Source organism: Hylaeus volcanicus, chromosome 5 (assembly GCF_026283585.1).
Source record: "Hylaeus volcanicus isolate JK05 chromosome 5, UHH_iyHylVolc1.0_haploid, whole genome shotgun sequence".
Classification (NCBI taxonomy): domain Eukaryota; kingdom Metazoa; phylum Arthropoda; class Insecta; order Hymenoptera; family Colletidae; genus Hylaeus; species Hylaeus volcanicus.
This window is the reverse complement of record NC_071980.1, coordinates 29,158,639-29,174,747: the sequence shown is the minus strand read 5'-3', so window position 1 is coordinate 29,174,747 and position 16,109 is coordinate 29,158,639. Positions and strand designations below refer to the sequence as shown.

Here is a 16,109-nt window from a genome sequence, read left to right as displayed (position 1 = left end):
ATATCGAACTTTGTGTATAATTTACATTGATTCTAAATCAAGATGGGAAAAGGTGACCTAAAGGCCAATTAAAGAACCCTTGAATACAAATTTTTGAAATGTAAGAGGACCACTACCTTGCACTAATGGGAAACAGATGGTGCTATAGAAATTGATGCATTTATCGAAATGTAATATCCTTGCTCAAATTCCAAACATCTATCGTAATTACTGGAATATAGATTTTATGCATTCATGTCGAACGTATAGAGAACACATCATGCATTTATGCAAAATTAAATATTCCTGGTGCTACGCTAATTTATAAAACATTTCTCTACGTATCGTGTTAATGTACAGCATAAATGCATACCATCTGCATTCTAGTAATAAATATCCGGTTGCAATCTGACCCAGAGTTCTCAGGGGGGTCTTTTAACCTAGATCACAAAGTATCGATCGGTCTTCATAGACATTTCTCTAACCCTATCGTAATTAAAAAATCTACTCTAAGTTTAAACCTGTCAGACCTAATCTACCTCCTCTGAGAATCGAAGAATCTCTTTCCACGGAATTATCGTCAACGACGATTCTTCAGGATCAACGCGTTCGGTCGACAAAGCGTCTCGATTGTCGTGCAACACAACACGAAGCTGTGAATCCACGTGTCTCTCTGTAGTTGGCCGTGACGTAGACACCAGGTTAGTACGCGATTGATTAATCAAAATTGCCCTGGATCGAAACCGAGACTCGTGCAATTCGTGCATGACGTTAATCGGTGTCAATCGAGCAGCTTTCGTTGTGATTTTTCGATACACGATCCACTCGTGGAAACTTCTCTATTTAACGCATCGACTTTATCGTTCGCAGTGCAGTGATGCTTCGAATAACGCCGATGCTCTTGCAGCTGGGAATACACTTTCAGCTGGTTTCCTTTAAGCTCACGGGCCCGCATTGGCGAACGATCGTCGGCCCGACGATCGTTCACCAATCGTGAATCCTGCCAGAGATGGGCAACTAGAGAAAAATCTGATAGAACGAGTATGATATTATGAACGTTTGTTAGACAATTACGCGGGATGATTGGTCGTGGCGTGTGCAAATCGAATTTGAAGTAGTCTGCTGCAACGAAATTTTACCCATCTTTGATTCTAGCTGGCAGGTGCCACGCGCGGTACCGTAGATCCTGATCCATGTTGAATGGAGAGAGATCGATCGTGAGAGGAATAATCTCCCCGAGTCAGGATCATCCACGTGGGTGTGATGTGTACCTTGATTGGACGAGTGTGAGGCTCACGATTGCGGTTGCGGTGTGTGGTCTCGCTTGTCTCCCGCAGGAGTCGGCGGCTTTATCACGGGCTTCTCCTCGTTTACCGGCGTGGGCGGGGCGTCCTTTCTTGGCGGCATCCTTTCGTTTATGGCGTCCAGACCCTTTGCCTCTGCGAACGAAGTGATTTTGTGGTTCGGCGAGAAGCCTTGGAGAGCTGGAAAGATCGATCGACGATTAGTAAATACCGACGTAACTGCATCAATAATATCGATGCTTAGCTATAGTTTTCACATGTGCGAACGTTTACCGTTTTTTAGGGACGTCTTGCCACCAGATAACGCGCCAAGTGGTAGTGCCCCAGTCGGTGTCAAACCCTTCAGCTGTAACACGCTCTCGCTCTCCTCCCTGAAAGAAACGATAATTCTGTCAGATATCGCGTTTCTTACCATCGTAAAAAAGTAAACCAGTCGTCTGGACCAGTTTTAAGTGTTTCCTCCTTGTACAGCGCAGGCTGCTCTCTTTCTCGCGCGATCGCAGTCGAACAGTGAAGCTTCGATCGATTCGAATGCAACCGTGGACCGTTTTTCTATCGTTAATGAATCGTATCGCGTAATCCGATGCGCGATTGTTCCACTGGTCGAACCAATTATGCCATTAGTCTCTGCGGCAGCGTCGACAAAATCATCGCGCCCCCACCCTTTTTCTTCAACAGGGACTTCCGGCGGTGGTCCACGTTCCCGTGCACGTAAATACCGTATTTATCGAATCACGTGATTGGTGGACGTCGACATTCCAACCAATTAGGGATAATTTATCGCCACGAAAACGTGACTGCCTCGCTCGGGCGTTATTAACGAGGTATCGTTAATTGGATATCGGAACCTAAACTTATCGGGGCTTGCACCTGCTTGCAAGCTATCAACAATTTTAATACATGTTTTCTTGAGTTTTAATATTAATCAACTAGTGTTTGCCGAGTCAAAAATATTTTCGTATTTATTATTCCGTATGAAGCATGATTCTTTAAATAAATCAGAGCTGCTTAAGAAAATATCCCTAATCTAATCTGAGCTTCCCCTAGGTGCGTATCAACACTTCGTATTCTCAAGCATGATTTGTCTGTTGAAGTCGTTTTCACAACTGCCAGAGTTAGTCAAATGTCACGGATCTTGCGTTTGACACAGCTTGATGGTTTCAGCTGCGTCTGGAAAAGCGTTTTGACGTTTCGTGGCATTGGAGGTAATTTCATCGGGAGGGTCAGAAGATACAGCGGCGCATAGGACCAGAGGGTCGCATAACACGTTGGTTCCGCGTGTAATCTAACCTGTTAATGCAGCTGACTGCAATGCCAGAGGAACGTTGGAACACTTTACCGAAAGGACACGGTTTATACCAGAGAGCAGCAAGCAGTATCAACCGTAAACAGAATTAATTACGCGAGCTACGCGTGGGGAACGACTGAATCACTAAAAATTGCTACGAACTGCGAACAAAGTTGGACGAGATAAATGCAAGCGTGAATTTTACTTTTCCAGTTACACTGGTTTCGCTCTATAAATTAACTATGTCATGATATTTCTAATAACAAATAATAATATTGATTACTGACTATGTGAAATTAATGTAGCAAATTTGTTTACATATCACCTTTCTATGTTATACCACACTGTATATTACAGTAAAAATATAATAATGCTGACCTGAGGACGGAGAAGACGCGCGCCATCTTGCCAATGGCTCTGATCTTGTTTCTGATTACCTCCTTGCGTAGATTGGCTGCTGCACCTAGAAAAGCGAGAGCGTCGAGTTAGAACGACCGAGATCGTCGAATTTTCTGCACAGACACGGGGTGATCGACAAAATCGCGAAGGCAGGTCGATTCTAAACGACAGTGTCGAACGCTACGTCTACTCTCGCTAGCGTGCAATCAACCAGCGAGCTACCAGGTTCGAGTAGCATGGCTATCCTTCTAATCGCCAGGCAAACGATGCGCAGAAGTTTGTGAAATTGTCCACGGGATTTTGGCGATTTTCTTCGGAGAAAGGAATATCGAGGAATTTCGTTGGCCTTCGCGAGATCGCCATCACGGATTGGTCCCACGACCCCTCGATCGCGGAACGAATCGATCTCGACGGCAACTACGTTATTCATACCACAGCTTACCCGGTGATTATGTTATTTAACAAATAAATAAATAATAATAATCACTCGTTATCGTCGGGTCTCACGGCAAACAACAACGGCAAATACTACAGCCAAAAAACTCGGTGCACGCGACGAGCGTGTGCGTATTAGTCTCGATGTACAGAATTTCACTTTTTCCTTTGTGTCTCGAGGCACCTGGCAAGGTTCCTTTTGGCAAGGAAGCTTTTGTTCGTTACTCGAAATTTTTATCCAGCTTTAAACTTTGCTCGTCACCGGTTTCGACGAACAATTTCTAGCAAGAGTTCGCGTGGACTCGTTAAAAGTCTTGGTTCCATCGAAGTCAACTTTTGTCACGAAGAGGCGAAGAACGTAAGTAGAAATCTGTGCACACGGGGTGTCCCAGAAGTACAAGGGTTAAATTTATACGGCGTGGAGGGAGGATCGAGTGGCGGAAGATGATTTCTTCGGCTACTCGAGCCTTATTGCCGAGGGTTGCCATCTTTACAGTTTAGGAAAGGATGAAACTACCGGTAACAGGAGCGAGAAATTGCTAGTAAGGCTTGTGAAATTTATAGACAGCCATTAACTCCGCTAATGGAGAAACTAGGTACCAAACAGTCACTTCTGCGCGAGGTGAATGCATCTGCCTTGCGCACAAGTGGCCTTTTGGTCGTTCCTTTCTTCGCTAATGGCGCCAATGTCTCTACAGAGTCTTAAGACCCCAAGTGTCCAACACAATTACAAATAATCTTCTCAAATCTCAAAGCAGTCGCCACTCAAATATTCCTCGCGGTAACTACCACCGGCTACAATCAAAATTCACAGCCTCGCAACACAAAACTCCTGAAAACCAGACTCCTGTTATCGAAAACCACGGCAACCCGGTACTTAAATGTCCAACGTGTAAATTCAATCGCGTACTTAACGGGACACTCGGTACACACGCGTATCGTATATTTATATATGCATACAGAGAGAGTATGTGCACGAGGATAATAGCACAAGCTCATTGCATACAAATGCACGCAGCTACCGTGACGCGTGTGCGGTTGCACGTGTAAACGTGAAGCCGGTGCGAACGTGTATATGGCGTCTACGTGCAGGCCACCAGTGGCTGTATATCCAGGGGTGTTTTGTTATGCAAAAACACGAGATGCAAGAGAAAGAGGTCGCATGCACATGCAGGCTGAGCGCGAGATACGTACGCACCATCGGTCACTGCGGCGCTTTACCGCTCGCCGTTGGTAAATTCACCGCTACTTGCCTACTTTCTCGTTCGCAATAGCTTTTTTTCTCTTTCTTTTTCGTTTTGGTGTACTTTTTTCAGATTTCTTTTCACGCGTTTTCCCCTCTATACTTTAACCCGCAACCGCACGCTAGAATTTTCACGACACACATGGGGATGCGACTCGGATAACGTGATAGCGATGGTACACGGGAGGGTTTCTCGACGGACTTTTTGGAAATTGGAAGATCCTATTTTTAGAAAATATTTAGAAAGCGACGAATAGACTGCTGGTCTTTGTGCAAAGTAAAATCTAAACAAATAAACCTACAGAAATTGAATCTAAGCAGGAGTTTATTTTACTCTGGAAATGTTATGATACGAACTTTAACGTTCAATAATTATGCACACTCTTCCATGCTGTGTGCATTTAGTAGTTTCTTCCACTTTCAAGTTTCGTATAAGTACATAAAATTTCGCAGTCTAGTGATAAAATATTTACATAGAGGTTGATAAAGGAGGTCAGGAGTCAGTGGTTAACTTTTTGTGAAGTTAGAAATTAATTGAAGTTCGAATATATTAATTATTGTTAAATTGAAGATGTCTCCAAAATTCTGGACGTGAAGTTGCGGGTCAAAACGAGGACTAAATGCGACGATTAATAGTCTAAGGGAGAACGTGTTGACTTAGTAAGGGTAGAAAGCCTTTCGAATATTGTAGCATAGTGGGATAGTTACCGAACAGTTACTTGCAGAGCTTTTGGTTTCTTTTGGGGGAGAGGTTAGAGTGATACTCGATCGCGATTGGAGTTAATCCTCGTATCTTTTCTCAATTATTCATAGTGGTTCAAACCGAAGGAAAGAAACTGTGAATTCGTGTCCCGTATCTTTCGCCCGTTGAATTATTAATTTCCCGTACCGTCGATCTTCATTTTTAATCTCACTGGACGTGTAACGCATTAGTCATACTACTTGGGAGTCTAACAATTTAACTTGATCGTTCTGAGGCAGCGTTTCTCAAACTGTGTTTCGTGAGAGATCCAGAATAATAATTAAAATAATAAAATAAATAAACCCCAGGCATCACGTTTACAACGTTAACAAGTTTTTAACATTGGACTGGCATAAGTAATCGAATAGGGGAACACTGTATGTTGACTTAAAAATGCAGTGCAACTTATTTTTTCTCTTGAAAAATCATAATTTATATCTTATGATTCGTAGGCATGTGTTATGAAATGCAAATCGAGCGTTAATTGTACCTTTTCCATTTTGGAAAACAAATGACCCAAAGAAGTACAAACGCTCTGTGAAATTTAAACTTCTTTGAACGCGATGAAAAGTGTTGGGGTGAAAATATCGTTCCGGTGTCGTCGGGTTTCCGCTTCCCTAACCATTCGCGAGATAAATTTGTGGATGTCAGGGGTTGCGACGCTACAGCAAATTGAGCAATTCGTCACTTTCAGAGGAACGAAACGTTCGTTCACGGTGGTTTGTTTAGAAATCTACGGTAAGAGTTGGGGAAAAAATCGACTTGGAAGACCGTTTGTCCATTCCAAGGCTTCTCTTTTCATTATCGATGACTCTGGATGCTCAGAGATCAGCATTCAATGAAAGAAGCGATGGGATCGAGCCAGAGTCAAACGCAATTTTATTCGAACAATAAATAACAATTAACGTATTCACGAATCGATGCACCTACGAAACAATTCCTTTTTCGAGAGATAAAATAAAACTCAAAATAAAATTCTTGTGAATACGAACATGGGTTACGAAGAGATTCCCGTGGGAGGGGGGAGAAGGGGGTTTCTGAAATTTTGTTCGAGCAGTATATGAACACTTATCGATCATCCTTTTGCATCCTGCGGTTCTCACGAGAAGGACGATGCGGCACATACAACGACGTACGTCACTACTAATTTATACAACAGATCAAGCCTTTGCTCTCTAGACATTTACGTGTCAGCGCATGATTACGCACTCGTGGCCTGTCGCAATGGCATTCCGTGACTGAACCTGGCTTACAGCGAAATTTCACGACCGAATTCGCGCGAGTTCAATAGTTCAATGCAATGCAATGAAAATGAAAAAAAAAAAAAAATGATCTCGTTTAGGTGAACAGGCAACAATTATCAGTATCTTTCCGTACGTTTCAGATCGAAACGTTTATTCGATTCAACGATTAACGAGGCAACTTTTTGTGAAAATAAATTGATGAAATTAAAAATTGATTTTAAGAAGCCTTGTAGAGACTATTACATCTTCGATAAGCGTCGTTTCAGCTCTTAATATAATAATCGATTGACTTTTGCCCATTTCTGGCACTTTGGAACGCGAAGAAAGAGGATGGCCGCCATTGCGACAGCCTTCTACCGAGCTAACATTTATCATAAGATGGCCGAGCTCGACACCGAGTTCCAGAAACGGAGATCCATCGTTCGAGCCTCGTTCGTCGACCAGAGGACCCGCGATCGCGAATTATCTCGCGTCTTCGAGGTTGTAACGAGGGAAGCAGAATCGGATCGAATTGGGGGACTCGTAACCTCTGATTCGAGGACGTCGTCGCGGATCTGTGCTCAAAACATTGTTGCACAGGGCTACTAGTGCTCTATCGCTGTTTCAGAAGCGTTTCTAAAAGGCGCAGTTCGATCCTCGAGCAGACATTAAAATGAACCGCGTTTGAGTGGAAGATAGTTTGAATTATACAATCAATTTTTTGAGAGTATATAACTCGTTACACACAAAAAAAAAAACAAAAAAAATTATTATTAAGGAAATTAGTACAGACTTCCAGAGTCGTGGTCGACTCGAAGGATCGAATTCAGAGTGAGTGAAAGATCGTTTTGAATACAGACGTCGCGTTCTGCGGATGGATCTCCGTGTCTTTCGACCCCATAGGCGTCGCCACGATGAAACTCTCGCTCGAACTCTTCTTCCGGAGCGTTTAAGAGACCTCGTAGTGGCGTCTATGAGGTTCTTTCGGTGCCCTCTCACACGGTTTCGCTCGTCGACGATAGGAAGCTGCGCGTACCCAATGGCACATCATATTAGAATACACAAAAAATCATTTCCAATTCAACGATACTTCATCTCACGCGAAAGCAGGAACCATTGGGTGCTAGACGTGTTCCTATTTCGTTCTGCGTGACCGATATGGAGGATCGCGAGGAGACCTGGCTACGATGGCCTTCTCCGCTGGGACAAAGGGTGGATCAGGGAGTTCTGATCATTCCCTGGGACTTTGATCGTCATTATTGACTCAGTAGAGACTCAGACTTTAGTCTGTTGGAGCAAGATCCAGATTCATGATTCTAAATTACTATATAGACTTTTTTTAAAGAAACAATACATGGATAGATGTACGGATGACAAGTCCAGAGTCCCAGCAAAGAGGAATCACGATGCCAGGTGCCTTCGAACGCGTGGATCCCCCACAGCCCGAGATCTATGCGCACTTTCAACAGAAATGAACTCACCGTACGCGATGGTAGGTGGGGTCGTATTCGGACCAGACCGTCGGGTTACCATCGGGTTACCATGGCGGCCATGGTGCCCATGGTCGTTTTACCGATGGTGAGCGTGGACGTAAGTAAAAGGACAGAAGTAACCAACAATGTGAGAGCAGCGTCAATGCGGCCGAAGAGAAGAGATAGAGAGAGGCGGAGATGTATGTACATATTTTTTTTTTTCAAACACGTATTTGGTTATTTTTTTTTTGTTTTTCATACGGACAGTCCGACGCAGGAGAGTTCGAATCGTACGTTGGACAGATTGTTTGTTTTTTTAAATTTCGGATGGTTGATATAGTGGCGGTTGGTTGGTTGGTGGTTGGCGAAGGTGGTTGTAGAATGTGGCGTAAAGAAAAGAACACATAGAACAGACAAGAAAAAGAGTGCACAGCGTAAGTGGCGTCCAAGTCAAGAAGCGTGTGCGTTAGAATTTTGAAAAATTGAAAAAATTGGGTGTTCCTTAGTACAAAACGAGCTTTTGGGGGGGATGACAAACTTTGATGGGATGCTGCCATATCCGTGATCAAAGAAAATGGACTTCTAAAGAAAGTTTTAGCGTGATGAATTCTGTATTCTGTGGTGTACTTTTTTTTTTTTTTTTTTATTGAAGTTCAATTTAATTTTACTCTAGAAGAGAACCTTTCGGAAACCGGTTTTATGGACTTTGACGAAAATATTGTTGCGATAGTGGCCGAGTGCTAAGGAACACCTTCTATTTCCTTGTTTTTCGTACAGGATGGGTCAAAACTCGCGAGACCACGAGAGATTAGGGTGATTCTGTGTCATGGAGCGAGGCAATTATTTTTACAAATGGAGAAACGAAGAACCATCACTGGCCCATTCTGTACGCAAAGGGATGATTTTTAATTGCACATGGATACCTCGAAGGACGAATCTGTGGCATAAAAGACGAATGAAATGTTGAATGGATGTAACAGGTTCTTCAGAGGCTATACGTTTCTGGTTATAATGTCGCGATAGGTTATTTGAAAAATTATGAATATTATGAGTTGATTTTATATAGAATAAAATGCAAGAGCATCAGATCAGATTAGGATGCATCACAGGCTGAAGCCTTTCTTAGGTCGCCACGATTCGAAAATGGAAGCCCGTGCAACCCGAGTTTCATTAACATTTCCTTCGCGATTTTTCCTCTAGATCCTCCCTCGTGGTACTGGAAGGCAGTCAAGAACTCTGTACACAGTAGAACCGCCATTATCCGAGTGCTCCACGAGTCGAACAACGCGCATACTTGTAAAATATTCCTTCTTCAATTGAAACTCCTCTATCATCGTCGAAACTAATTCTATCGCACGAATCTCGTGTAGCAGGGTCTCTCAAACCCTAACTCTCATGAATTCAACAACTCGGAGTAAAACTGAATTATCATTTTGCAAACCCTTGATATTCTTTAATTCGAACATATTATACGTTACTTACTCTAGCGGCACGGTACAAAAATAAGTCAGTAAAAAATTGGAAAATACATCTAACAACCAAACTTCAAATAATTTTAAAAAAATGAACAAAGAACTGCTGTTTTCAATCTAATTCGGATAATGGAGGCTTCCTGGACAATCTGGCCCATAATCGAGGACATCCGACGCAGAATTGGTCATTTACTCTATTTTTGACGAACTGTTGTCTCGATGATCTCGACATTTGTGTTCTCGCGAAGTGTTTGTAATTTTTGGAAATATTCCGCGGTCGCGTCGACTAGTCGAAATTCGTTCGATGGTTGAAAAAACATTGCTGGTCGACAGAACGTCGAGTGAATTATTTCATCGAGAACAGAGTCGCGTGCGAGCGGTGGCCCTCGACACAGAAATATTCGCTGACCGTAATAATGGTAAACGCGAGCGCTGAGTTTCCGGATTTCCACGGTTTCATGAAAAAACGCAGCCAGAGGGGAGATTTTTGCGAAATTTTTACGCGGAATTATCGGACAGGGAGGGTTTTATTCGGCGCAAACAAGAGAATCGTTCCCCGAAAGGCTCGATTGATCGCGTCGGAGATCCTCGATTCGGGCCACGGTGTAGATAAGACGGATGATCGAGTTTCGTTAATTTATATTAAACGGTGAGCACTGAAAGCATAAGAATGTGATTCGTTAGTGAGAATCGAGGGCGGTCTGCGTTTTGTAATTTAAGTATCCGATCAGTTTTCTTCTTTGTTTTTGGTTGGAGGTGATTAAAATCGGGGATTAAAATTTTCGTAGCAAAATCATTCTTAAACGGGTGAAAATTAATCCTCTATGGACCTGTGCAACTTTCACGTTATAATTATACCAAATAATTTTAGTATTTTACAAGACGAGGAACACATCTTAATTATCCCACGGAGGATTAGTACATACTTCGTTCTATTGTGATTTAAAGAAGAATTTAATGCTACTCAACAGCTCCAAAAAAAGATTGAATTAGGATTCTTTACACGAGAGCACGTCCTGACAATTATAATTCAAATTCCGATCGCGCAAGGATTAATTTCTGAACGGTAGATTAGATTTTATAATCGTCTGTTAGAAAAAGCTGCATCTTATCGAGTGACGAGATCCATGGAAGATCGTTTCCACTTCCAATGGGACGCAGACCGCCTCTCGAGAACTTCGTGATTACTTTCTACACGGGCAAATGTTTTTTTTTCTCTTCTCGTCTCGTTCTTTAAACTATATATCGCGGATGGGGGAACGCTCGTGATATCTGAAACGAGCGTCGAGAAAAGTAATCTCGATAGCAATATCGGTCACGGCCAGACATTCGAAACATATTCTCCGTGCGGTAATTAACGACACCGCTACGCAGAAGCTACCTGCAAAAACTCATTAAGAAAAACCTTTTGATTAATAAATCGTCCGTCGATCGTCAGAGGTTCGCTCTGATTACCGTCTTGCTAATTAACTGTGGCGTTGGGCAGAAGATGCGATACATTTTTATTTTTCGAGGTTGTCAAAGATTTGCTTACCGACTTGTGATTGCAGATTAGAAATGTAGATCGTGAATGTGATCATAAAGCGATCACGAAACAATCACAGAGCGATTGACACGTATATAATCACAAGAAATATCACAATTACCTTACGAATGCAGACTACAAATGGTAGTTTACTGGTGACTATTAAAAGACTAGTCGCACCACAACGAATAACCGATCTTAAAATTCGTTACTGTCCAACACCAACAGACACGAGTCGAGCAAGGCAAACGGTAGCGTTGACTAAAGACATGATTTCCTGGCGAGGACGCGATCAGGCGAATTCCCCGACGATCTCAGGCGCGGGATCGATCGGATCGATTAAGATTTAATCCTAGGATCTACTTGACACTAGCATGCGCGAACAAAAGATCGCGTCGCGACACGAAAGCATTTTCGGTCGCGACGCTTCAGAAAATAGGCGAGTTTGTAAAAAGAACGCGAAAGAAAAGAATCTGGTAGTAAGGGAACGTAAAAACGATTAAGAAACGAGCAAATCAAGGAAGACAGTCGGAAACAGAGTTGGGGTGGGGGTGGTCGATGAAACACTGAGGGACACGGCGTGGTTGTATGAAAGAAACGACAAAGACACGATATATATATATATATCACAATAATATATATATATATATATAATATTGTGAGCGACGAATGGGTTTCGTGACGTTTTCATGAACAGAGAGGGTACAGTTTTTCGTGTGTGCTTTTCCTGCTACAGGGTTGCTGTTACTAGATGCAATCTATCGGGGAAGACACGTGTGATTTTGGGGAGCGTTCGAGTCAATGGAGAACGAAGGTGAGGTTGTTTGTTCGAAAAAAGAGGAATTTTACAACAAAAAAAACTCGGTAAGATCAAAAATTAAAAATTGAGAATTAACCAGTTATCTTCGTTGCAACCACGAAGCTTCCATTTTTCTAAATATTAAACACCTTGGTAAAATGATAGGTATACTACGTACGTTGCTTCAGTTTTTCCTCAAAAATAAAAAAAGAAAAACCTGTACTCCTTAATGGAAAAAAATAGTCATTGCTTCGCAAAACAAGTTTCCCTGGGTCGATGCAAAAAGCTTTTACCTCGTCTCCTTTCACGCGAACGCAGCCACGGGGAAAAGCGTGCTGGGGATGCAAAGGAAAGCACGAGGGATGCCGAGAGGGGCCGGATCGAAGGGTAGAGGACTGGTGGTCGAATCGCTAGTTGAAATGTCGCTTTTATTTAAATAGGTGCACCTGTATCTCTTAAGTTGGTTTAAAGTATTTCAATGTTTAACTAAACGAAAGAAATAATATGCAAGAACAGCTATCGATATTTCCACAGATAGAGTTATTTATAATATTCACTAAGAAAAAAAAAGCAATTTAATTATTGTAATCTGTAAAATCTCTTCAAAAGGCAGGTGCACCCATTCAGGTAAGCCAATAATAATTTGGGAACAATCGATCTTGGTTAAACGCTGATTAAACGTCGTTTTGTCCGAGAAACGCAGACTGGAACGTCGCAGTCTATTATATTTGAACCGGGGAGGGAACGAAAAAGATAAATAGAAATAATAGAAATACACAGAGAAAAGGGAGGTGTGAAGTTCGAGGCGGCTGAGAGAGAGGAGAGTGGCCCTGACGCCATTCGCTGTTTTCTTTCGCTTCTAGCTGCACTCGCGCTTGGGGAAAAGTCTCTGGCGAGTTAATAATGCTGACGAATCTAACCATTCGATTTCAGCCGGTGTCCCGTGTCTCTGGTTTCGAAAGACATTACGATCTACCGCGCTGGGAACCTACTGCTCGCGAGGGAGAAGAATGAATCTGACCACGCCTACGAATTGTGGTGCTCTTTCGCTTTTCAAATAGTCTGAGACTGCATAATGGAATGGATTGGTTTTATATATGGTAATTTTGAAAGATTAAAGCGGTCCAGATGCATTCTTCTGGCGAATGGACAGTATCATGCACAGGTGCTTCTCAATATTTGTTCATAAGGAACATCTACGATTATTTTTCTGTTACTAAATTTGTCGAGATCAGTGGCTAGCATCTGCAATAACCTCCAAGTGATTGAAATTCGATTGAAAATAAAAATGATGGAAAGTCCTTCGCCACTTGGGAAGCACCCTGCTAGAATATAAGTCCGACGGTTCCACGGAATGCAATGGCTTTCAATCGACGTATCCCTCATTTTCGATTCACTTCGCGCGGGAAGGTGGCGTGTCTGTCAAACGAAAGTTAACGAACGGGTGCTTGGAATTTATTGGTTCAACCGACGAGTCGTGTTCCCGATTTCGAATGACTTCGCGATTCTTTTCGGTGGGAAGGTTGATGTCTATCGGATGACAAGGTTAACGAATGGTCCCTTGGAATTTAATGGCCCGGTTTCAATCGAGTCGTGGTTCTGACTTAGAATTACTTCGCGATGGTGATGTTAACGAACGATTCCTTGGCATTTAATGGTTCGATTTCAATCGACCGGTCGTATCTCTAATTTTGAAAGACTGCGATTTTATCGAATGACGGAGTTGGCGAATTTTCCTTGGAATTTATTCGCGAAGAAACTAGCCAAATTTTATTCGAATAAAATTTCGTCCTCCTCCGAGACAGAGTCGACGTCGTGGAGGGGGTGGAAAACAATCGACCGGCTACCCTGGCGTGTTCGCGGTGGAAGATTAACCGTGTTTCGCCAGGATTACCCGGTACATCCGTCAACGCTTGATCCGTGGATTGTTCATAGAGAAACGTATTGTCGTTGGTCGACCATCGATCGAGGGAATACGCCCTCCTGTATCCAATTCGGGGGTTTCCCTGGGCAAACAATCGCTGGTAAAATGCTCGACAAACGATGACTCGTATAACCTAGCGTTTTCTACATCTCGTTCCGTGAAAATAAATAACAACAAAGTACTAAATTTATCTAATTTTATACGTCCAAGTTAATCATAGAACCTTTTATCCTTATCGTTCTTTAAACAAAAATTCCCAAGTCATCTTTCTGCTCCAGAGATCCCTCTTAACTCGGAATATTTTTTTAACCGATATTTATCAATACGAATCAATACGTTTTTTTCCAAATACTTTTTGCCCGTGGTGGCGCAATTGTTAGTGGATCAGGCTACGGTTGACGTAAAGTGTTGGCCAATCGGCAGCGAAAACCAGGCGGGGACCGGAGGCGCGAAACGAGGAGAGGAGATGGCGTTTTCCTTTTTTCTTTTTTTTTTTGACGTGGGTGACTGGTGAGCGATCGTGTTAAACGCAGCGTGTCGGTAGATACGGGGGTAAACCAGGTGGTAAAAACAATAATGAAAGAGAAAAAAAGAGTAACAGGCGGCGTGGTCCAACGAAAGAGAACGAGAACACAAAGGGGCAAACTGAGTAAAAGAGAAACACAGAACCAAAGTACGAACGAAAGACAAGAAAGAAAAGAGAACACCGTAAGGAGAGCATGTTCTCCGATTAATCGTGATCTCGATTCAAAGACTCAATGGTTACAGAGCACGCGCAATAGGAACAAGAAGTAGACGAACAAGTAGACAGAGATTGCACGCACACGGGATGGACAGACTCGAGACAGATCGCTCAATTATCTTCGATTATGACTCGAGGGGAAGATATTTGTTATTAGAAGGGTTTCAGTGCCTGTGAACATGTGAGAAAAATTTCTTGAAAAAGGATTTTCATGAAATTCTGATTTAAAATTCAAATAAAGAAATTGTTTAATTTTAATTGATGTTGGTTGATGTTACTTTCATACGGTGTTTACTTTGAAAATGTATTCATCGTTCAGCAATACAATTTTTACTTTATTCTAAGACTGTCAAAAATTAATCTCTATCGTTGTACACCCAGAAGCTTCTCCACAGATACGTAAAAAATTTAATTTCCCTTCGTAAATTCACCCTAAATATATTTGGCACGCATATTTCATATTTGCGTACTTCATAAATTTATAAAGGGCTGTACACTATAGGTTACTAATTATATTTGCTCTTTGAAACCATTTTAATAACAAATAAAATATTTCCTCAGCTGAAAAGGATTAATTAGACGGTCCGTTTCGAGTCGTACACCCTGTATGCACGTATACATGGAACTATGCAAGTAGTTATACAGGAACAAAGAGACAAAACAAGTGAGAGAACTATGGCCTGCGCGGAACTCACGTCGCGAGGCCGTTCTGCTGGCGTCGGCACATTCCCTTGGTTTTCTACTTACGCGGCAACGTGGACTCTACTTAGCCTTCTAATACTCTATCTAGACTACTGAATTGACGGAGAACGTCTGCGTCTGAGCAACGAATAGAAGCGAGATAGGAATCTGCGGAAAATTCGACTGAGAATCACTTCCAGTGAATTATTTCATCTTCTTACTCTCTCATTCAAGGCACTGCGTGGTTTACTCAACTTTGCAAATGTGAGAGATGGGCAAAATTTTTCACTGGACACGAAATAACTGAGCAGATTTCGAATGAATTTGAATCGAAGAATATACTAACCAATGCTGGAGTGAAAATTTGTTTCAATCGGTACAGTGGTACATAAGCGAAATATCGAGTTCCGAAGTAGAAGAATAGAATAAATAGTCTATTATTGGATACCGAAACAAAATTTTCCCCATCTCTGATGACAACTAGTCTCACCTAATTCCAGCAGAACCGACCTGGACGTGTTCGCGCCCGCTCACGTTTAAAGAAAACACAGAAAAAGAAAACTTCGTTAATTTTACTCGATATACGTATATGTATACATGCACGCGTCATATATACATATAGCAGGCGTTTACACACGGGTACAGAGGCGTGCCCGTGCCGTCTGTTCAGAATTTACAACTCTGACGGGTTAACACGTGGCTTGTTCAAAAAACTTTTGCGTCAAGTAAGTCGTCGGCTCTCTCTCTCGGGGACTTACCATTCTTTTTTTGGACAACGACTTTGGCTGCGACTTTACGGGGAGTTGCGTATGCCGAACAACGGAGTTTTGAGTGGTAGTAGTAGTAGTAGTAGTAGTAGTAGTAGTAGTAGTAGTAGTAGT

The 16,109-nt window shown here is 42.3% G+C and overlaps 1 protein-coding gene across 4 annotated transcripts in view; it reads right to left on the bottom strand.

The window, feature by feature from the left end:
* Positions 1–16,109, bottom strand: part of LOC128876884 (uncharacterized) — a 139,373-nt gene that overhangs the window by 11,158 nt on the left and 112,106 nt on the right. For 2 of the 4 annotated variants that reach the window (XM_054123685.1, XM_054123684.1), the window contains exons 11-14: positions 15,987–16,019; positions 2,950–3,034; positions 1,557–1,654; positions 1,251–1,463 (exon numbers count right to left, since the gene is read on the bottom strand). In XM_054123685.1, the coding sequence (XP_053979660.1) occupies positions 1,273–1,463; positions 1,557–1,654; positions 2,950–3,034; positions 15,987–16,019 (407 nt within the window). In that variant the 3' untranslated portion in view covers positions 1,251–1,272. The remainder of the gene's footprint in view (positions 1–1,250; positions 1,464–1,556; positions 1,655–2,949; positions 3,035–15,986; positions 16,020–16,109) is intronic. The other 2 variants (XM_054123686.1, XM_054123688.1) reach the window with 2 other exon arrangements.